The 23466-nt window shown below is 42.6% G+C and overlaps 2 protein-coding genes across 2 annotated transcripts; both read left to right on the top strand.

The window, feature by feature from the left end:
• Positions 1-480: 480 nt before the first annotated feature.
• LOC306711675 (uncharacterized protein) lies at positions 481-7225 on the top strand (the record flags this gene model as incomplete). The annotated part of the gene is made up of 21 exons (XM_079180691.1): positions 481-502; positions 589-684; positions 771-895; positions 1358-1501; positions 1574-1648; positions 1748-1912; positions 1996-2092; positions 2177-2394; positions 2474-2630; positions 2708-2916; positions 3006-3123; positions 3266-3465; positions 3529-3643; positions 3723-3892; positions 3965-4059; positions 4141-4271; positions 4369-4558; positions 4717-4855; positions 5796-5936; positions 6970-6979; positions 7098-7225. The coding sequence occupies 21 exons, from the start codon at positions 481-483 to the stop codon at positions 7223-7225; spliced, it is 2745 nt and encodes a 914-aa protein (XP_079036817.1).
• An 8034-nt stretch (positions 7226-15259) lies between these two features.
• LOC306711674 (uncharacterized protein) lies at positions 15260-20057 on the top strand (the record flags this gene model as incomplete). Its single annotated transcript, XM_079180690.1, has 20 exons — positions 15260-15279; positions 15362-15438; positions 15525-15620; positions 15707-15831; positions 16243-16386; positions 16459-16533; positions 16630-16794; positions 16871-16967; positions 17052-17269; positions 17349-17505; positions 17585-17793; positions 17892-18009; positions 18150-18349; positions 18414-18528; positions 18608-18777; positions 18850-18944; positions 19026-19156; positions 19241-19430; positions 19554-19695; positions 19998-20057. 20 exons carry the CDS (start codon positions 15260-15262, stop codon positions 20055-20057), a joined length of 2604 nt encoding a protein of 867 aa, XP_079036816.1.
• Between the last annotated feature and the right edge of the window lie 3409 nt (positions 20058-23466).

Below are 23466 nucleotides of genomic sequence, written 5' to 3'. Positions count from 1 at the left end.
CAAACTCAAATGTATATATGTTTGTAATCAGTGAACAATAAATTATTTTTTATCACACTACCGATTATTGTGTATGCACATATTAAGATTTTCCAGTCTTCATAAAACATACATCAAGCTCTCTCACTGCATGTGAGCTGGGTGGAGAATCACCAATTGGTCTCACCTGTGTATTGTAATTTGCTGATGTATAAAACAGCTGGTCATGGAGCAGTAAGGTAGTCAGTCACTTCTCTTCAGAGTTGGTTTACTGTCGGGTGTGCAGTGCCAAGCGCTGGCAGTGATTTGATTCCTCTTCTTTTGTTTGGCTGTGCTCAGACTGCAACATGTGGAGGATTGGGAACATGTAAGTTAATTTGTATTTGTTTCAAAGACTGCTAGCTGCACACTTAATGTCTCTAAACTATGTGTTTTACTTGTTCAAGTTTGTTATGGAGCTTGATGGCAGCAGTAATCCTCTTGGGCCAAGCAAGGCCAAATATGAAGCTCAATTCTCAGTCACGTAAGCCTGAATTCAAACTAAATTACTTTACCACTGTTATTGTTAAAGAGAGTTAACTCTTCCTCACAAGCCTTTTCTTTTAACAGGCAGTGGTTTACGGTCAGACTGCGTGGGTAATCTAATGAGGCTTTCATTGGACAAGGCCCTAGTAGTGGGGAACGAGCTTGAGGTTGATGCCGTCGGTGAGTATAAAATCTGCTAATTAACATGATTGGTTCATCACTAGGAGAGTAAAGTCCTTTGACAGTTGTCTTTCTTTCCCCCCCAGATGGCACCCAGCACATTCTGTTAACACCCGGCTTGGCTGCTCAGTGTGGATACAGCATGGAGTCTGACCCGTGGGGTAACACCAGAATCTACTCTTCTCTGCTGGGCTGCTACGTGGACAATAAGGTGTGTGTGCTCAATTTATTAGAAGGCATTTATTATAATTCGCCAGTGAGAAACATCATGGTGTAGTTCACATATCTCTTAATTCCTCAACTTATTTATGAGGCACACAGTAGTTCCTATTTTGTATTTTCTGAAAATCTTTCAATCAAACCTGTGTTTTAACTGAAACTGACTATTTCCCCCCCTTCCTCTACATGCATTTTATAGGATACAAAGTGTTGAATGTGATGTCAAAATCGCAGCGCTGCATTCATCTGCCAATTATCTCTTAAATTAATTGTTTGGTCTGTACATTTTACGAAATGAAGCTTTATAATCTATCAACACTAGTCAACTTAACAATGCTAAAATGGACAAAAGCGGCTGGAGATGTTTGACTTGTTTCATTAATTACTTAAACAAATTGCTTGATTTCAGCTCTTGAGTTCACTAATGCCAACATTCTTCTCATTACATTTGTAGGACGATCAGACCTTTAATGTTGGCTTAAGGCTCCGAATGTACAGCCACAGTCGATCAGACGTGGTTACCCATGATGTGATGAAGACTTGCAGCTACACTCAGTGGGCCTCAAGAGAGATTCTCTGTGACAGGAACTACATGGAAGTAGGTCGCTTTACATTAATGGTTCAACCAACTAGTGTCTTAACTTATTAAACCACCATTTCTTGTTTTTAGGTGTCACACCACATTACTACTTCTGAAGCAAAGGGACATGCTCAAGATGTTAAAGGGATCGACGCCATTCCTGATGTACGTGTTAAAATTCCACTGTTGCGGTGGACTTGCTTTTCAACCTGCACCATTTCTTATCTCAAACGGAGGAAATGACTCATTCTTCCTTCCCTATAGGCCTCTGGGGCAGCACATGGTATTTGGAAGTTGACATTCTATACCCCAGAACCAGTGTCAATGGTGCTTAGTGAGGCTGAACAAGCCGGCTATGGTGCCATGGTGACCTCGACCCGTCTGGTTGTGCGATCCCAGTACAATACACCAGAGACTTATTCGGAGGCGGTAAACAACACTTATCTCCAGTGTTTTGCCTTTAACTTTTTACTTGACATTAAAAGCATGACTTTAAACCTGACATCTTTTAGGTGGGTGGAGTCCCCATGGAAGTTTTCATGGTGAGCGCCTACTATCAGACACCGCATGGTCGGAATGTGGTGAACCTGGCAGCTGCTTGTCCCACAGGTAAGTCTCGAGCAATCAGTGGCTGGACACGGTTAACATTTAGTTGTCACACAGTTGCGTCAACAGTTGCTTTATCATTTACAGGTGGTGTCCTCTTCAACAATGATGTAATCTCTTGGCACGTACCTCGCCGTGTGACACCGCTGTTGGATGGCAACTTTGAAGTCCTAGAAATGCACATGGGCATCAACGGGAAGAGGCTTGATGGATCTCAGATGGCCGCACGGGGTTACACACTGTCCACCACACGCCATCACATCGTCATTGAGATCCCAGTGGGCTCGCCTGATGGTTACTTCAAGGTTGGGACGTCTTCTACATTAGAAATGCAAGAGTCACTAGTCTTTGCATGTTTTGTTAAAATGTCATGAATAATTGCAGAGCCATGCCCCAGATTACCAGTACCACATCACCTACACTGTAGAGCCCATGCTTGAGGTACTGTGGAGGACCACTGACACCCAAGACGATACCAGATACAAGGTTTTGTCCCCCATTACCACCCCTCTTATGCCTCAACCTCTCCACTTCCAAGGAAGTAAGTCACATTCTCCAGTAGACCACAGAATCTCAGGCTTGAGACGAAGGCTACAAACCTGTCTTTCTGTTCCTCAGATACTGTTCCTGAGGCCCGAGTGTTCAGCGTTATCTTGGGTACCTTTCTTCATGATGTGGTGCTGAGGAACATCACCTTCTCCACCGGGGTTCTCACTGTTGAGGAGAGCAATGCCAGAGGCTTCACCGTCCAGGAGCACAACCACCCCAATGGAACCAAGAGCTTCTCTCTTTCAGTTCCCTTTGATTCGGCTGTAGTTCTGAAACCTGTATGAAATTATAAATGCCACTCTGTGCCAGCTTATTTGCTCTGCATGGCAGTGTTTCAAAGACCTAACTGAGCTGTTTATATCTGCAGAATCCTGAACGCTTGGTTACAACCTACTTCCTCCCTCTGATCTTTGGGTTTATCATCCTGCCTGAAGAAACTCCATTTGCTCACCCAGTCGAGTTGCAGGCATCTCATCAGGATGTTGGTGAGCTATCATGCTTTTGCGTTTCACGGTATCTAGTTAATTGCTTTTCTCCAAAGGGAGACTGTTTCAACTATTATTGGGTGTCTCTCCTTAACACCAAAAGGAGAGAAAGTTGCTCAGTCAAATGTTTCTCTGGTTTTAGCGCTACCCACCATCACTGGCACCTGTGACCAGAACCAGTTTTACATCGGTGTGAAATACGGAAATCAAGGCCACAATTTCAAGGCCATGATTGGCCCTCGAGTGCTGACTCCTGAGATAGCTGACGAATACAATTTCCAAGGAAACAGCACACACTTTAGCCTCATACTGCCATACACTGCCCAGGACACAGCGTTCGAGGTATGTCTAACAATAAAATCTCATAAATGTTCTGCGCTGGATAACTTCCCTTTTGTCTTACAGCTGATAACCTCAGATTCAGTCATAACTCGAGTTGACTTGCTTCTGTTGGATCCCATCAACAACTGGGTGCTTTCTGATCTCTACCTGTCCTGCACCTTCCCCTTCAAAACAACCAGTAAGACATAAAACTTGCAGTATTTCTGCTGATTGGGATTGTAGGACATTTTTGTCACCCTTACCACCTCTATCCTCAGTGTGCTACCCCAATGGAACCATGACTGCTATTGCTGTGAAGGTGGAATCTGTGCCCAATCTCAGACCAAGTAGGCTGACCCTGAAGGACCAGTCCTGCAAACCGGCTTTCAGTGACGATCGCTCAGCATACTTCTCTTTCAGTGTAGATTCCTGTGGAACCACTAGAACAGTAAGTGTTGGTTCACCTTAAATCTACAAATTATTTTGTAAAACCTTCTGATGCCTCACTTCTTTTTAATAGTTCTTTGACCACTACATGCTGTATGAAAATGAGATTGGTCTGTATTACAAGAACAAAGGAGTAGCCTACACATCGCCGGTTGATCCTGAGTACAGGTAAAGGGACTCGTCCAATCTTTTATCCTGACATATGGTCTCGTGAGAGGGCAACACCTTCAGTGTAGTTTTCTCCTATAGACAGACCGTATCCTGCTACTACGTGGTCAATGAGACTCGGACTGTCTCATTCAGCTCTAAACCAAGACTCTATGAACCCACAGCAGAGATCGGCTCAGGGCAGCTGATGGTGCAAATAAGGCTAGCCCGTGGTAAGGGTGACTTTATTAAACGCCTATCTTGTCTTTGCAAGAATGTACACCGTCTGGCTGGTCTATGCCTTTTTCCAATGAGACTCTTCTCCTCCAGATTCATCATACGATCTCTTCTACCAAGCAGAAGATTATCCAGTTATGAAATATCTGAGGCAGCCTCTGTATTTTGAGGTGGCGCTGATTGAGTCTACTGACCCAAATTTGGAGCTCATCGTGGAGAAGTGTTGGGCTACACTTTATGAAAACCGGACGTCACTGCCTATCTGGGAAATCATTGTGGACAGGTAAATGGCAGCATAAAACTTTGTGCCACCTTCAACATTTCTCTTTATTGGAAAATTATTTGTAAATTCAGGTTGATTTGTGACAATCTCTAAAACAAACTCTAAATTTCATGGCTTTAACAAAAAGCATTCAGAAGCTTGTTTTATTCCCTCCCCAGCTGTGAGAATCCTGATGATAGCTATGTGACCATTTTCCATCCTGTTGTGAGCGACGCCAGGGTTTTAGTCCCATCCCACATCAAACGTTTCTCTATAAAGATGTTCACCTTCACTAAAGAGGCGATTCTGAAAGATGAGGTAAAGTGGGACTGTTGGCAAATGAAGTGTGTATTGGCCACATTGCACAGTACAACTGCATGTAGCCCTGCGTAATTAACCTTTCCGTCTCCAGATCTATGTCCACTGTGATGCAGCGATTTGTGATGAAAACAGCCAATTGGATGGTCCGTGCAGAGGCCAGTGTGTGCAACCTACACGCCAGATTTACTCCAGACCGCAAGAGATAAAAGGAGTAAGACGGGGTAAGTGTAATCTGCAAAAACATTTTGTCAACTAAATCTATGTGCAGTTGGTGATCTCTACTCTTGTCTTTCTAGGGAAAAGAGGAACAGACTCTACTCTGCAAAGGCAAATCTCCTCTGGGCCTATTGTGTTAACATCTGATCAAACGTCTGAATAAACTAATGTCGTTAAACTTTTGTGCAGCCTTGTCTTTGCTCAATTTGTATCAAAGCGTGGGGAAGTCCTCTTTTGTCTTAACCCTGCATTATAAGTCAGTCAAGACAGCAAATCTTCTTTTAGGGCAGTTTTTTTTTTTTTTTTTCTTTTTTGGGGGCCACAAGCTTTAGGTTACTAAAGGGGCTGTAAAAAGTTTTAAAACTATACAGCAGCAAATGACTTGGTAAAGATGGTTGTGTAATGCCTAACAAAGCACACTGCTGCGAATGCCCTGCTTCCCTTGGGGCAAGTCCCATAGACCTTCAGTGTTTCGTAGCAAATGCTAAAGATCAGGCCGTAGTTCCTCCAGTCGTTCCCCCTCCCTACTCCTAAAAGTACATCCAAGCAGAACTGTCGTTGCCCCGCCACCATTGCTCATGCTTTCGCTTCCACTGACGTTGGCACCATGGCTAAAAGCGCAAGACCCCTTCCGTACGCCAATCTTCAGGAAAAAGATCCAGTCCCGGCCGTTCTCTCAAACATTCGGTCATCCCTTAGCGAGATTGCTGTCTGTCTCCAGGTTCTGGAAAAGCCTTTCCGGCTTTCCCCAAACTTCAATCCCAGGGACATCTACTGCAACAGCTGCGGGCGGATAAAGTACCTCCGGGTGGATTTTAATGAAGCAGTAGAGGACTTCACTTCCGCAATAGACTGCCAGCCGGTATGAAATACCTTTCTACAACAGGACTCATCTGCTATAGACTGGGTAAGGGTCATAATAATGAGACATGCTTTTTGTTGTTCAACAGCTGTGCTGCTATCATCGCGCTTGACAGAGCAACATGTGACTGTCAAATTTAGGATTTGTTATATTGTGTTCTTGTATATTTAATTAAAAATGTATTCAAGGAGGAATCTATATCTCTGGGTGCAAAGACTCTCACAATCATTCCAGATTTTATATAAGAAGCAAAATGCGGATGTCAACCCAATGGAACACGTATGGGAAATGTTTGACCAACAACGTTCTCCACCTTAACCATCATCACACCAAATGATGGAATATGGTTTTCATTGGCTCAACACCTTATCAAATTGATGGTGGCAAATAGATGTTTAACTTCCTCAATGAGGATTTAGTAATAACTGAACTCTGGTTATACTGCTTTACCACTGTTTGAAATGGCAGGAAAATAATCTGTGAAACTATCTCTTATTAGACTGCCTTTGACACACTAGATACTGAGATTAGTAAAACAATCAATGAAGAAAACTCGGTACTGGCTCAGTGAAATGTAGATCAAAGCTTCCTTCATCAAATATGCCTTTCCACAAGCTTCCTGTTGTCCCTTTTTGCTCAATACTTCTGCATTTTGATTAGAATTCCTTATGGTGTCTTTTCTTTTCTTAATCAGTCACCAAGCTGTCTTTTGGTACAGATCAGACAGATTCAATCGGAAAATCAATGCCGTGGCACACTGGGTTAAAAGGATTGTCCGGTAGCCGCAAGATCGACGGTTCGATCCTTGGCTGGGATGTCGTGTCGAATTGTCCCTGAGCAAGACACTGAACCCCTAACTGCTCCCCGGGTGCTTCGCAGCAGCCCACTGCTCCCATAAGCTACGGATGGGTTAAATGCAGAGGTCAAGAATTGTGTATGTTTATATGTACATGACAATAAAACGACATGATAAAAAAAGTCATAGTCACAACAATTGGTGGGTTGATGTGTCCTTTCCTTTTTAAAACTCTAGATGGAGCTGTGTACTGGCTGATGGCACTCGTGCTCATGCTGCCCACTAAATAAAAGTGATGACTCTTAACAAGCCACTTAGGCAGTCCATTACAAATCATAAACTTATGGATTTACATTTTCTTACAGGTTTTTTCGACGATGCCAAGAGTGACTTCCAGCAAGCATTAAAGCTCAATCCGGATTTTGAAGATGCCAAAGTGAGCCTGGAACAGACACGTCTGGACCAGCAGCAGAAGATAGAAAGGGGATACTGATGGCTTCATAAACTATAGAGTACATATTTCATATATCCTTAAATCTGTCAGCGAAAGAAAACGTACATTGTTGTCAAATGTACATGTCAATTTACTTATATTTATGTACAGCTGTCATATAACAAGTTATCGTTATTTGATCTGGATAGGAATAGATAGATCTTTTTTTTATTAAAGATATCAGCGTAAATAAAAACATGAAAGCAACATAAAGCAACCTGTACAAGCAATGACAGCACTATAAATCAAACCGTTTACTGCAAAAACATTTGTAGTTTGAACACATTAAGAGCATTGATAATTCCTTTTCTGATCTAACTCGAGATTCTTCCAGTTGAAGAAAATGTAATGGCCTCATAAATTAAAGCATATTATTGTATAATTCTGTGAGTGGACCGCGCAGACTTATCGACCCAGGCGCACCAGGTGAAAAGATGAGCTTGGGTTTTACTGTCGGTAATAAATGTTATTGCCCCATCTTGAACACACTGGGAGGAGGTTTGTGACTATAAACAAACCTTAATCAAGTGTTTGCATGCAATAAAGATTATAAGTCTCTCAGCTGCAAAGGAAAAACATGTTTTGTGTCTTCAATTTATTTCTAAATGTATGGTTTTAAGGAAAGATAGTTGCCCTCTTTTGACACTGTGGATCTCTCAAATATTAAAATTATATATTTCTGATGCCAAACTCAAATGTATATATGTTTGTAATCAATCAATAAATTATTTTTTATCACACTAACGATTATTGTGTATGCACATATTAAGATTTTCCAGTCTTCATAAAACATACATCAAGCTCTCTCACTGCATGTGAGCTGGGTGGAGAATCACCAATTGGTCTCACCTGTGTATTGTAATTTGCTGATGTATAAAACAGCTGGTCATGGAGCAGTAAGGTAGTCAGTCACTTCTCTTCAGAGTTGGTTTACTGTCAGGTGTGCAGTGCCAAGCGCTGACAGTGATTTGATTCCTCTTCTTTTGTTTGGCTGTGCTCAGACTGCAACATGTGGAGGATTGGGAACATGTAAGTTAATTTGTATTTGTTTCAAAGACTGCTAGCTGCACACTTAATGTCTCTAAACTATGTGTTTTACTTGTTCAAGTTTGTTATGGAGCTTGATGGCTGCAGTAATCCTCTTGGGTCAAGCAAGGCCAAATATGAAGCTCAATTCTCAGTCACGTAAGCCTGAATTCAAACTAAATTACTTTACCACTGTTATTGTTAAAGAACGTTTACTCTTCCTCACAAGCCTTTTCTTTTAACAGGCAGTGGTTTACGGTCAGACTGCGTGGGTAATCTAATGAGGCTTTCATTGGACAAGGCCCTAGTAGTGGGGAACGAGCTTGAGGTTGATGCCGTCTGTGAGTATAAAATCTGCTAATGAACATGATTGGTTCATCACTAGGAGAGTAAAGTCCTGTCATGGTTGTCTTTCTTTCCCCCCCAGATGGCACCCAGCACATTGTGTTAACACCCAGCTTGGCTGCTCAGTGTGGATACAGCATGGAGTCTGACCCGTGGGGTAACACCAGAATCTACTCGTCTCTGCTGGGCTGCTACGCGGATAACAAAGTGCGTTTGAGCTCAATTCATTAGAAGGCATTTATTATAATTCGCCAGTGAGACGCATCATGGTGTAGTTCACATATCCCTTAATTCCTCGACTTATTTATGAGGCACACAGTAGTTCCTATTTTGTATTTGCTTTTCTGAAAAACTTTTAATCAAACCTGTGTTTTAACTGCAATTGTGAATATTTCCCCCCTTCCTGGACATGCATTTTATAGGATACAAAGTGTTGAATGTGATGTCAAAATCTCAGGGCAGCATTCATCTGCCAATTATCTCTCTTAAATTAATTGTTTGGTCTGTACATTTCACAAAATTAAGTTTTATAATATCTCAACACTAGTCAACTTAACAATGCTAAAATGGACAAAAGCGGCTGGAAATGTTTGACTTGTTTCATTAATTACTTAAACAAATTGCTTGATTTCAGCTCTTGAGTTCACTAATGCCAAAATTCTTCTCATTTCATGCATTACATTTGTAGGACGATCAGACCTTTAATGTTGGCTTAAGGCTCCGAATGTACGACCACAGTCGATCAGACGTGGTTACCCATGATGTGATGAAGACTTGCAGCTACACTCAGTGGGCCTCAAGAGAGATTCTCTGCGACAGGAACTACATGGAAGTAGGTTGCTTTACATGAATGGTTCTACCAACTAGTGTCTTAACAAACTCTTAAACAACCATTTCTTGTTTTAGGTGTCACACCACATTACTACTTCTGAAGCAAAGGGACATGCTCAAGATGTTAAAGGGATCGACGCCATTCCTGATGTACGTGTTAAAATTCCACTGTTGCAGTGGACTTTCTTTTCAACCTGCACCATTTATCTCAAACGGAGGAAATGACTCATTCTTCCTTCCCTATAGGCCTCTGGGGCAGCACATGGTATCTGGAAGTTGACATTCTACACCCCAGAACCAGTGTCAATGGTGCTTAGTGAGGCTGAACAAGCCGGCTATGGTGCCATGGTGACCTCGACCCGTCTGGTTGTGCGAACCCAGTACAATACAGCGGCGACTTATTCGGATGAGGTAAGCAACACTTATCGCCAGTGTTTTGCATTTTACGTGACATTAAACCTGACATCTTTTAGGTGGGTGGAGTCCCCATGGAAGTTTTCATGGTGAGCGCCTACTATCAGGCACCGCATGGTCGGAATGTGGTGAACCTGGCAGCTGCTTGTCCCACAGGTAAGTCTCGAGCAATCAGTGGCTGGACACGGTTAACATTTAGTTGTCACACAGTTGCGTCAACAGTTGCTTTATCATTTACAGGTGGCGTCCTCTTCAACAACTATGTAATCTCTTGGCACATACCTCGCCGTGTGACACCGCTGTTGGATGAAAACTTTGAAGTCCTAGAAATGCACATGGGCATCAACGGGAAGAGGTTTGATGGAGCTCAGATGGCCGCACAGGGTTACACACTGTCCACCACACGCCATCACATCGTCATTGAGATCCCAGTGGGCTCGCCTGATGGTTACTTCAAGGTTGGGACGTCTTCTACATTAGAAATGCAAGAGTCACTAGTCTTTGCATGTTTTGTTAAAATGTCATGAATAATTGCAGAGCCATGCCCCAGATTACCAGTACCACATCACCTACACTGTAGAGCCCATGCTTGAGGTACTGTGGAGGACCACTGACACCCAAGATGATACCAGATACAAGGTTTTGTTCCCCATTACCACCCCTCTTATGCCTCAACCTCCCCACTTCCAAGAAAGTAAGTCACATTCTCCAGTAGACCACAGAATCTCAGGCTCAAGAAGAAGGCTACAAACCTGTCGCTTTCTGTTCCTCAGATACTGTTCCTGAGGCCCGAGTGTTCAGTGTTATCTTGGGCAACTTTCTTCATGATGTGGTGCTGATGAACATCACCTTCTCCACCGGGGTTCTCACTGTTGAGGAGAGCAATGCCAGAGGCTTCACCATCCAGGAGCACAACCACCCCAATGGAACCAAGAGCTTCTCTCTTTCAGTTCCCTTTGATTCGGATGTAGTCCTGAAACATGTATGTGATAAATGCAAAATGCCACTCCGTGCCAGCTTATTTGCTCTGCATGAGTGTTTCAAAGACCTAACTGAGCTGTTTATATCTGCAGAATCCTGACCGCTTGGTTACAACCTACTTCCTCCCTTTGATCTTTGGGTTTATCATCCTGCCTGAAGAAACTCCATTTGCCCACCCAGTCGAGTTGCAGGCATCTTATCAGGATGTTGGTGAGCTATCATGCTTTTGCGTTTCACGGTATCTAGTTGATTGCTTTGGGAAATGGGAGACTGTTTCAACTATTATTGGGTGTCTCCCCTTAACACCAAAAGGAGAGAAAGTTGCTCAGTCAAATGTTTCTCTGGTTTTAGCGCTACCCACCATCACTGGCACCTGTGACCAGAACCAGTTTTACATCGGTGTGAAATACGGAAATCGGGGCCACAATTTGAAGGCCATGGTTGGCCCTCGAGAGCTGACAAATGAGATAGCTGACAAATACAATTTCCAAGGAAACGGCACACACTTTAGCCTCATACTGCCATACACTGCCCAGGACACAGCGTTTGAGGTATGTCAAACAATAAAATCTCATAAATGTGCTGTGCTGGATAACTTCCCTTTGTCTTGCAGCTGATAACCTCAGATTCAGTCAGAACCCGAGTCGACTTGCTTCTGCTGGATCCCATCAACAACTGGGTGCTTTCTGATCTCTACCTGTCCTGCACCTTCCCCTTCATAACAACCAGTAAGACCTAAAAATTGCAGTATTTCTGCTGATTGGGGTTGTAGGACATTTTCATCACCCTTGCCACCTCTATCCTCAGCGTGCTACCCCAATGGAACCATGACTGCTATTGCTGTGAAGGTGGAATCTGTGCCCAATCTCAGACCAAGTAGGCTGACCCTGAAGGACCAGTCCTGCAAACCGGCTTTCAGTGACGATCGCTCAGCATACTTCTCTTTCAGTGTAGATTCCTGTGGAACCACTAGAACAGTAAGTGTTGGTTCACCTTAAATCTACAAATTATTTTGTTGAACATTCTAATTCCTCACTTTTTCTTTATAGTTCTTTGACCACTATATGCTGTATGAAAATGAGATTGGCCTGTATTACAACCAAAGAGTAGCCTACACATCACCGTTTGATCCCGAGTACAGGTAAAGGGACTCTTCCAATCTTTTATCCTGACATACGGTCTCGTGAGAGGGCAACACCTTCAGTGTCTGTTTCTCCTATAGACAGACCGTATCCTGCTACTACGTGGTCAATGAGACTCAGACTGTCTCATTCAGCTCTAAACCAAGACTCTATGAACCCACAGCAGAGATCGGCTCAGGGCAGCTGATGGTGCAAATAAGGCTAGCCCGAGGTAAGGGTGACTTTATTAAACGCCTATCTTGTCTTTGCAAGAATGTACACCGTCTGGCTGGTCTATGCTTTTTTTCCAATGAGACTCTTCTCCTCCAGATTCATCATACGATCTCTTCTACCAAGCAGAAGATTATCCAGTTATGAAATATCTGAGGCAGCCTCTGTATTTTGAGGTGGCGCTGATTGAGTCTTCTGACCCAAATTTGGAGCTCATCGTGGAGAAGTGTTGGGCAACACTTTATGAAGACCGGACGTCTCTGCCTATCTGGGATATCATTGTGGACGGGTAAATTGCAGCATAAAACTTTGTACGACCTTCAGCTTTTCTCTTTATTGGAAAGCAATTTGTAAATTCAGGTTGATTTGTGACAATCCCTAAAAAAAAAAATCCAAATTTCATGGCTTTAACAAAAAGCATTCAGAAGCTCGTTTCATTCCCTCCCCAGCTGTGAGAATCCTGATGATAGCTATGTGACCATTTTCCATCCTGTTGTGAGAGACGCCAGGGTTTTAGTCCCATCCCACATCAAACGCTTCTCTATAAAGATGTTCACCTTCACTAAAGAGGCAGTTCTGAAAGATGAGGTAAAGTGGGACTGTTGGCAAATGAAGTGTGTATTGGCCACATTGCACAGTACAACTGCATGTAGCCCTGTGTAATTAACCTTTCCGTCTGCAGATCTATGTCCACTGTGATGCAGCGATTTGTGATGAAAACAGCCAATTGGATGGTTCGTGCAGAGGCCAGTGTGTGCAACCTACACACCAGATTTACTCCAGACCGCAAGAGATGAAAGGAGTAAGACGGGGTAAGTGTAATCTGCAAAAACATTTTGTCAACTAAATCTACGTGCAGTTGGTGATTTCTACTCTTGTCTTTCTAGGGCAAAGAGGAACAGACTCTACTCAGCAAAGGCAAATCTCCTCTGGGCCTATTGTGTTAACATCTGATCAAACTTCTGAATAAACTAATGTCTTTAAACTTTTGTACAGCCTTGTCTTTGCTCAATTTGTATCAAACTTTGAGAAGTCCTCTTTTGTCTTAATCCTGCATTTATAAGTCAAGACCGCAATTCTTCTTATAGGGGAGAGCTGTTTCTTTTCATTTTGGGCCACAAGCTTTAGGTTACTAAAGGGGCTGTAACATTTTAAAGCCATATAGCAGCAAATGACTAGGTAAAGATAGTTGAGTAATCAAAAAGTAGACCACACAGGAGTTGCTATTCACAATATCATTGACGACTATACATAAAAAGCGGAAGAACGGGTGAATAAAACATTTTTTCTTTTATATTCTCAAAATTATATTCAAATATAGATAAAAAGCAAATTGCAGTTGAGTCTTATCTGAACATTTAAAATGAAACCCAATGTCAAATGTGAGTGAAATACTGCTGAAAAATCCACTGAGCTTATGATTAAGAATTATGAAAATTGTGCTTTATACTCATTCAGTATGATCATGCCAGGCTGACAAAAACATGTGCACTGTCTAGCTACCATTTGCTATATTAACTATAGTAGCCTAGCTAAAAATTACACATTCTAAAATTGTCCATAAACAAAGTTGGGTTTTTAGATTACTTTGACAATGCTGTGTAACATGTATCTAGTTTACCTGTTCAACACAAGAGAGGTAAAAGTTTGTTCTTACCTTGATAACTCCTGATCCAAAATTAAGTTTCCTGTGGCACATGGCATTGTAGGAGGTGGAAGGTCTTTGTTTGCTGCTTGGGGTTGCCTATGCATTTTCGCAGGGGCAACACATACATAAAGGGTACATCCCAAATATTTTAGGCCCAATCCCAATGTCCCCCCTAAAGCCTCAAACCCTGAAACCTCAAGGACTTACTGACGTCACCTGGTAAGTGATTGAGTGAGTTCATCATGAAAACGAGAAAAAATATGTAATTGTGGGTATTTATTTTATACTTTGTACTCCCTGATTTGAACGTCTTCCTGGCTATTTCCTCACAAGATGAGAGGTAACTTCATATAATCTATTTGTTTTTGTCAAAACAGCTTCAATGACAAAATCAAATATTTGATGAATGAATAAATAAATATTCTCTGATTTCAAGTTTATTTTTTGTTCCATCTTTAACTTTTAATGTTTCTGTGTAATCATCACTGCAGAGATGTTTTCTCTCTGTAGCCTGTTACCTCTTTAACAAACTGTTCTGTTTATAAGCAGGATCAATTTCTACCAACGGAATGCTCCTGTCATATTTATGATTATTTGCATCTGTACGTTTTGAAATTTAGATTGTGACGTCATTAATTTACCTTTATACTGAAATTAATTTATTCGGCTCCATGTTTCAGGTTAAACAATATAACTCATCAAACCAGACACTCAGGAATGATCAGCCTCACGTGACTGAATGAAATGATAAATTATGTAAAAATTGTTTCTTCTCTCCAGCTCTCTGACTTTAATTGTATCCATAATAAAAGTTATTGAGGGAAATGAAAGACAAATCTTTCTAATAAATGAAGAAATGTGTTTGTGGTCCTTCTGTTGTTCAGACCTACAATGCAATGAACATATTTAACACATGATGGTGAATCACAAAACTAATCAAATATAAAGCTCGAGTTTAATCTGTGATCTGTCTTCACTCTGATATGAAACTCCAGTCAGTCAAGTCAGTCCGATCGGTTGCAGTGTTCAATCACATAACTGACGAACTATGAGGGGGCGTGTCGACCGCTAAAACACTTCCTGGAAGGCTGTTCTTGTGCTTTCCTCGCTCATGGCTCCTCGGAGATCCATTCTCAATCCTTGAGCCTCGCTCTTCAGAGCAGAACTAAGAGCTTTGGGAAGGCCGTCAATATGGGATTTGGGATGTACCCATAGTTGAGTCAACAAAGAAATCTATGTTGCATGAACTACAGGCAACACAGGAAGGAAGATCACATGGTACAGGTCCCTAGGTATAAAACAGCTGGTGCTGGATCAGTAAGGCAATCAGTCACTTCTCTTCAGAGTTGATCTGTTTTTGGGTGTGCTGGTTGTTCAGTGCCAAGCTCTGATAGTGGTTTGATTCCTCTAGTTCTTTTGTTTGGCTCAGATTGCAACATGTGGAGGCTTGGGAACATGTAAGTTAATTTTCTTTCTTTGTTTCAGAGACTGCTAGCTGCACACTTAATGTCTCTAAACTATGTGTTTTACTTGTTTAAGTTTGTTATGGAACTTGATGGCTGCAGTAATCCTCTTGGGCCAAGCAAGGCCAAATATGAAGCTCAATTCTCAGTCACGTAAGCCTGAATTCAAATCAAATTACTTTACCACTGTTATTGTTAAAGAGAGTTTACTCTTCCTCACAAGCCTTTTCTTTTAACAGGCAGTGGTTTACGGTCAGACTGCGTGGGTAATCTAATGAGGCTTTCATTGGACAAGGCCCTAGCAGTGGGGAACGAGCTTGAGGTTGATGCCGTTGGTGAGTAAAGAATCTGCTAATTAACATAATTGGTTCATCACTAGGAGAGTAAAGTCCTTTCATAGTTGTCTTTCTTTTCCCCCAAGATGGCACCCAGCACATTGTGTTAACACCCAGCTTGGCTACTCAGTGTGGATACAGCATGGAGTCTGACCCGTGGGGTAACACCAGAATCTACTCGTCTCTGCTGGGCTGCTACGTGGACAACAAAGTGTGTTTGAGCTCAATTTATTAGAAGACATTTATTATAATTTGCCAGTGAGTAAAACATCATGGTGTAGTTCACATATCCCATAATTTCTCGAGACTTATTTTTGAGGCACACAGTAGTACTTTATATTCGCTTTTGAATAGAACCTCCCGTGTTTTAACTGCAATTGTGAATATTTCCCCCCTTCCTCGACATGCATTCTATAGGCTACGAAGTGTTGTTTGGTCTGTACATTTTACAAAATTAAGCTTTATAATATCTCAACACTAGGCAACTTAACAATGCTAAAATGGACAAAAGCGGCTGGAAATGTTTGACTTGTTTCATTAATTAATTAAACAAATTGCTTGATTTCAGCTCTTGAGTTCACTAATACCAAAATTCTTCTCATTTCATGCATTACATTTGTAGGGCGATCAAACCTTTAATGTTGGCTTAAGGCTCCGAATGTACGGACACAGTCAATCGGACATGGTTACCCATGATGTGATGCAGACTTGCAGCTACACTCAGTGGGCCTCAAGAGAGATTCTCTGTGACAGGAACTACATGGAAGTAGGTCGCTTTACATGAATGGTTCTACCAACTAGTGTCTTAAACTCTTAAGCCACCATTCCTTGTTTTTAGGTGTCCAACCACATTACTACTTCTGAAGCAAAGGGACATGCTCAAGATGTTAAAGGGATCGACGCCATTCCTGATGTACGTGTTAAAATTCCACCGTTGCAGTGGACTTGCTTTTCACCCTGCACCATTTATCTCAAACGGAGGAAATGACTCATTCTTCCTTCCCTATAGGCCTCTGGGGCAGCACATGGTATCTGGAAGTTGACATTCTACACCCCAGAACCAGTGTCAATGGTGCTTAGTGAGGCTGAACAAGCCGGCTATGGTGCCATGGTGACCTCGACCCGTCTGGTTATACGATCCCCGTACAATACACCAGAGACTTATTCGGAGGAGGTAAGCAACACTTATCTCCAGTATTTTGCATTTTACTTGACATTAAAAGCATGGCATTAAACCTTACATCTTTTAGGTGGGTGGAGTCCCCATGGAAGTTTTCATGGTGAGCGCCTACTATCAGACACCGCATGGTCTGAATGTGGTGAACCTGGCAGCTGCTTGTCCCACAGGTAAGTCTCGAGCAATCAGTGGCTGGACACGGTTAACATTTAGTTGTCACACAGTTGCGTCAACAGTAGTTTTATCATTTACAGGTGGTGTCCTCATCATCAACGATGTAATCTCTTGGCACGTACCTCGCCATGTGGCACCGCTGTTGGATGGCAACTTTGAAGTCCTAGAAATGCACATGGGCATCAATGGGAAGAGGCTTGATGGGTCTCAGATGGCCGCACGGGGTTACACATTGTCCACCACACACCATCACATTGTCATTGAGATCCCAGTGGGCTCGCCTGATGGTCACTTCAAGGTTGGGAACTCTTCTACATTAGAAATGCAAGAGTCACTAGTCTTTGCATGTTTTGTTAAAATGTCATGAATAATTGCAGAGCCATGCCCCAGATTACCAGTACCACATCACCTACATTGTGGAGCCCATGCTTGAGGTACTGTGGAGGACCACTGACACCCATGATGATACCAGATACAAGATTTTGTTCCCCGTTACCACCCCTCTTATGCCTCAACCTCCCCACTTCCAAGAAAGTAAGTCACATTCTCCAGTAGACTACAGAATCTCAGGCTTGAGACGAAGGCTACAAACCTGTCTCTTTCTGTTCCTCAGATACTGTTCCTGAGGCCCGAGTGTTCAGCATAGTCTTGGGCACCTTTCTTCATGATGTGGTGCTGAGGAACATCACCTTCTCCAACGGGGTTCTCACTGTTGAGGAGAGCAATGCCAGAGGCTTCACAGTCCAGGAGCACAACCACCCCAATGGAACCAAGAGTTTCTCTCTTTCAGTACCCTTTGATTCGGATGTAGTCCTGAAACATGTATGTGAAATTATAAATGCAAAATGCCACTCTGTGCCAGCTTATTTGCTCTGCATGGCAGTGTTTCAAAGACCTAACTGAGCTGTTTATATCTGCAGAATCCTGAACGCTTGGTTACAACCTACTTCCTCCCTTTGATCTTTGGGTTTATCATCCTGCCTGAAGAAACTCCATTTGCCCACCCAGTCGAGTTGCAGGGATCTCATCAGGATGTTGGTGAGCTATCGTGCTTATGCTTTTCACGGTATCTGGTTGATTGCTTTGACCCAAAGAGGAGAACACTTCAACTAATGTTGAAACTCCAAAAGGGAGAGGAAGTTGCTCAGTCAAATGGTTAAATGTTTCTCTGCTTTTAGAGCTACCCACCATCACTGGCACCTGTGACCAGAACCAGTTTTACATCGGTGTGAAATACGGAAATCAAGGCCACAATTTCAAAACCATGGTTGGCCCTCGAGAGCTGACACCTGAGATAGCTGACGAATACAATTTCCAAGGAAACAGCACACACTTTAGCCTCATACTGCCATACGCTGCCCAGGACACAGCGTTCGAGGTATGTCAAACTATAAAATCATCATAAATTTGCTGCACTGGATAACTTCCCGTTTGTCTTGCAGCTGATAACCTCAGATTCAGTCATAACACGAGTTGACTTGCTTCTGTTGGATCCCATCAACAACTGGGTGCTTTCTGATCTCTACCTGTCCTGCACCTTCCCCTTCATAACAACCAGTAAGACTTTAAAATTGCAGTATTTCTGCTGATTGGGATTATAGGACATTCTCGTCACCCTTGCCACCTCTATCCTCAGCGTGCTATCCCAATGGGACCATGACTGCTATAGCTGTGAAGGTGGAATCTGTGCCCAATCTCAGCCCAAGTAGGCTGACCCTGAAGGACCAGTCCTGCAAACCGGCTTTCAGTGACGATCGCTCTGCATATTTCTCTTTCAGTGTAGATTCCTGTGGAACCACTAGAACAGTAAGTGTTGGTTCACCTTAAATCTACAAATTATTTTGTTAAACCTTCTGATGCCTCACTTCTTTTTAATAGTTCTTTGACCACTACATGCTGTATGAAAATGAGATTGGCCTGTATTACAAGAACAAAGGAGTAGCCTACACATTGCCGGTTGATCCTGAGTACAGGTAAAGGGACTCGTCCAATCTTTTATCCTGACATATTGTCTTGTGAGAGGGCAACACCTTCAGTGTATTTTTCCCCTATAGACAGACCGTTTCCTGCTACTACGTGGTCAATGAGACTCAGACTGTCGCATTCAGCTCTAAACCAAGACGCTATGAACCCACAGCAGAGATCGGCTCAGGGCAGTTGATGGTACAAATGAGGCTAGCCCTTGGTAAGGTTGCCTTATCTTGTTTTTGCAAGACTGTACACCGTCGGCTGGTCCATGCCTTTTACTAATGTGACGCTTCTCTTCCAGATTCATCATACGATCTCTTTTACCAAGCAGAAGATTATCCAGTTGTAAAATATCTGAGGCAGCCTGTGTATTTTGAGGTGGAGCTGATTGAGTCTTCTGACCCAAATTTGGAGCTCATCGTGGAGAAGTGTTGGGCTACACTTTATGAAGACCGGACGTCTCTGCCTAGCTGGGATATCATTGTGGATGGGTAAATGGCAGCATAAAGCTTTCCTCTTTATTGGAATGGAATTTGTAAATTCAAGTTAATTTGTGACAATCCCTAAAACATAATCCAAATAGCATTCAGAAGCTTGTTTTATTCCCTCCCCAGCTGTGAGAATCCTGATGATAGCTATGTGACCATTTTCCATCCTGTTGTGAGCGACGCCAGGGTTTTAGTCCCATCCCACATCAAACGCTTCTCTATAAAGATGTTCACCTTCACTAAAGAGGAGACTGTTCTGAAAGATGAGGTAAATTGGGACTGTTGTAACCAAATGAAGTGTGTATTGGCCACATTGCACGGTACAGCTGCATGTAGCCCTGCGTAATAAATCTTTCTGTCTGCAGATCTATGTCCACTGTGATGCAGCGATTTGTGATGAAAACAGCCAATTGGATGGTCCGTGCAGAGGCCAGTGTGTGCAACCTACACACCAGATTTACTCCAGACCGCAAGAGATAAAAGGAGTAAGACGGGGTAAGTGTAATCTGGAAAAACTATTTGTCGACCTAATCTACGTGTAGTTGGTGATCTCTACTCTTGTCTTTCTAGAGCAAAGAGGAACAGACTCTACTCAGCAAAGGCAAATCTCCTCTGGGCCTATTGTGTTAACATCTGATCAAACTTCTGAATAAACAGATGTCTTTAAACTTTTCTTCAGGCTTGTCTTTGCATCAAAGCTTTGGGAAGTTCTTTTTTGTCTTAACCTTGCATTATAAGTCAGTCAAGACAACAATTCTTTATTTATTTTTGTGTGTATACATTTTATTTATTTTTTGGGCCACAAGCTTTAGGATAGAGCAGCAAATAATTAGGTAAAGATAGTTGAGTAATGTCTAACAAGCACTTTATTGCTAAGAACGCCCTGCTTCCCTCAGGGTAAGTGACGAAGACCTTTAGTTTTTTTGTAGCAAATGCTAAAGATCAGGCCATAGTTCATGTCGCTCCTCTCGTTACTCCTACAAGCAGAAGAACTGTCGTTGCCCCGCTGCAATCGCTCATGCTTTCGCCACCACTGACATTTGCACCATGGCTAAAAGAGCAAGACAACCTCCGTACGTCGATCTTCAGGAAGAAGGTCTGCTCCGGCTGCTCTCACAAACATCCAGTCATCCCTTGGCGAGATGAATGTCCACCTCCAGGGAAGCCTTTCAGACTACTTTCCCCAAACTTCGCTCCCAGGGTCACCTGCTGCAAATCTCCAGCTTCTGCCGGAGTGCCATTCTTTCCTCATGCTGTTGCAATTTCTCCTCAGCTGAGGAATCAAATTATTGCAGGTAACCGTGTTAATTTAATAAAAATTCTGCTAAGTTCAACTGATAGACTTGTTGACTGTGGAGCAGTTTTGGTCTTCTTGAAAGAGTGATCCCCGACTGTCAAAGAATCTGACTATGGCAGAGTTTAATGAGGCATTTGGAGTCTACAGAGTGTATATGCGAAGTCTATCCAGATCGTAGATGCGAACTGGACACTTAAGCAATCATTTCAGACCTGGCAATGTCTTAGGACGGCACTCTCTCCTACAAGTGTGTGTGTGTGTGTGTGTGTGTGTGTGTTTTTTATCTTTTTGTTTGTTTTTTCTCTCTGCAAAGGCGGCTCTGTACATTCAAAGAATGATCTGGTGCTTATGAGCAGACATTTCACAGGGCATCTGTGCTCTTTCATGCTTTGCCCAAAAAACGGCAATGACAGGAGCCTCACTACTTTTTCAGTGAGGAACGGGAAAGTGGCAAGTAGACTTCAAAAATCAATACTCCCCTCTGCATCAATTTCAATGTTTGCAGATTCTGTAACAGTAGATTTATATATGCTTGCAGCTAATGCGGTGATGGCCCCCCCAAGTCAGTGTGTGTGTGTGCCTGCCGCACTAGTCTAGTGAATAAACCATCTTCACCTGTCAACAGCTCAGAACTTGGCAACTTGAAACAACCTAATCGTTTTGTCTATTTAATTTCTGGTTTAGTTGGTTTCTTCCAAAAAAGCAATCAAATTTCTAGGCATCACATTAGACAGTGATCTAATGAAAGCATCACTGCCTCTCAAAAAACTGGTTCATATTAGAGAAGTAATGAAGGGTGTGTTAGATGCAGAGTTGATTACCAAACCTGCTTTGCTGTCATTAGGCCACCTTAACTTCGCTACGAGAATCATTCCTCAAGGCAGATCATTCATATTTAGATTACTTGACCTCTCAAACAGTAGATAAACTCCATGATCTTGTCTCCTTAGATGAAGGATGTAGAGCTGATTTAAGATTTGGTCATTGCTGTGCGATAATTGGAATGGTATCTTGTTCAACTATACAGAAACGTCAGTTGCTCTCAAAATATTTACTGACGTAGCGCCTGTTATGGGGAAATCTACAACAGTATCCCATTACATGCGTCTTGGACTGGCAAAATCTACAATAAAAAAAGTGATTCTGCATGGTCCTATTTCACTGCTTTCTGTGCAACTTTATCTGTTCCCGTCATGCCTGTAAACATTCCTATGATTTGTGCTTTTATTGTGCACTGTTTTGAATCCCGAAAAATCCAACCTTCTTCCATCAAAGCAATTGTTGCAGGTATTCAGTTTCATTTTGGATGTGCAGATCCCTCAGTGTGTAGCCTGCTTGGGAACTTCATTTGCCTCCTGTTCAACGGCTTAAAACAGCATCCAGGAAGCAACAATAAGCGTCTCCCCTTTCATTACCTTTAGTGCACAAACTTGTGTCTCAATTAAGGCTGGGGTGTTTTGGATCATACATAGATTCATTACTGGAGATCATGTTCTTCACTGCTTTTTATGGGTGTGGTGAATTCACAACCAGCTCAGAATCTGTCGATCCTTTGCATGGTTTTACTATTTCCGACATCACCATAGATGCTCCCATGTACTCCATCTAACTCAAACATTCAAAAACTGACAGGGAAGGAAAGGTTTGAACGTTATCACACGAACTAACACTGCATTTTGTCCTCTATTTTCCATAAGCCGGTACCTGCAATGGCGTCCCGGTGCGAGGCAAGACAAACCCTTCTTTATGGCCGACAAAGGAAAAGCCACGTCAAAATCTTGGTTTACCACCCCACTCCATCTCCTCTGCAAACAATGTGGACATCCTCCTCAGCTATACACCTCACACTCCTTCCTCATCGGAGCAGCTACCTCTGCAGCTACTCTGAAAGCTATGGGTCGCTAGTCCTCAGCAGCCTACGAATGTTATGTTTGCCCGGGAGTCAGAGATAATTGCAGCTCAAAAAGCTATGAGCGCTACCTTGGAGACTACCATTAGTACCCCAATGCACGATAATAAAATAAAAGTAAATAAAAATGCTGCAATTGAGTGGTTGGGTGGGTTTCACTGCACGATTTAGGTAGTATGACCTCTTTTGGGATGCATGCTTGCTTGTTTTATTCTGAACATAATGTTTGCCGAGGTCTGCAGCATGCTTGCTGCTACACATAGATAGTTCACATAACCGTAGGATGCATGCTTGCGCCCTTAATCTTAAAATATCTACTGAGGTCTGCAGCATGCTTGCTGCTACGGTAGGTTGACCTCTTTGGGATGCATGCTTGCGCCCTTAATCTTAAAATAATGTTTGCTCAGGTCTGCAACAAGCTTGCTTATTACACATAGATTTCCCATAGTCCGGCTGATGCTTAGCATGTGCATTATACCAGACTTCGCATTGGGTTCTGTTGTTTTGGGGGTTGATGCTTGGTGCTCCCCGTTTTGGCTTGGTAGCTGCTGGCTAATCCGGGGAGCATTCAAAGAGCGGAGCCATCAGCGCCACATTTAACTGTATTTCCATTTGTTGCAATAAATGGTCAAAATCTATGACGAGAGTGTTCCTGACTGAATGAAGAGTTGCTCCATAAATGTCCACGATGAATGTCACATGAAAAGATCATGTCATACTTAGGGTTTTAGCTGGTAATATTGAACAAACTCTTTATACATCAAAAAGTGTATTCAACAGTCATTTCAGATTTGGCAAAAGTAGACCACACACAGGAGTTGCTATTCACAATA

This window comes from Pholis gunnellus (assembly GCF_910591455.1).
Source record: "Pholis gunnellus genome assembly, chromosome: 19".
Classification (NCBI taxonomy): domain Eukaryota; kingdom Metazoa; phylum Chordata; class Actinopteri; order Perciformes; family Pholidae; genus Pholis; species Pholis gunnellus.
This window is presented reverse-complemented; position numbering and strand designations above follow the sequence as displayed.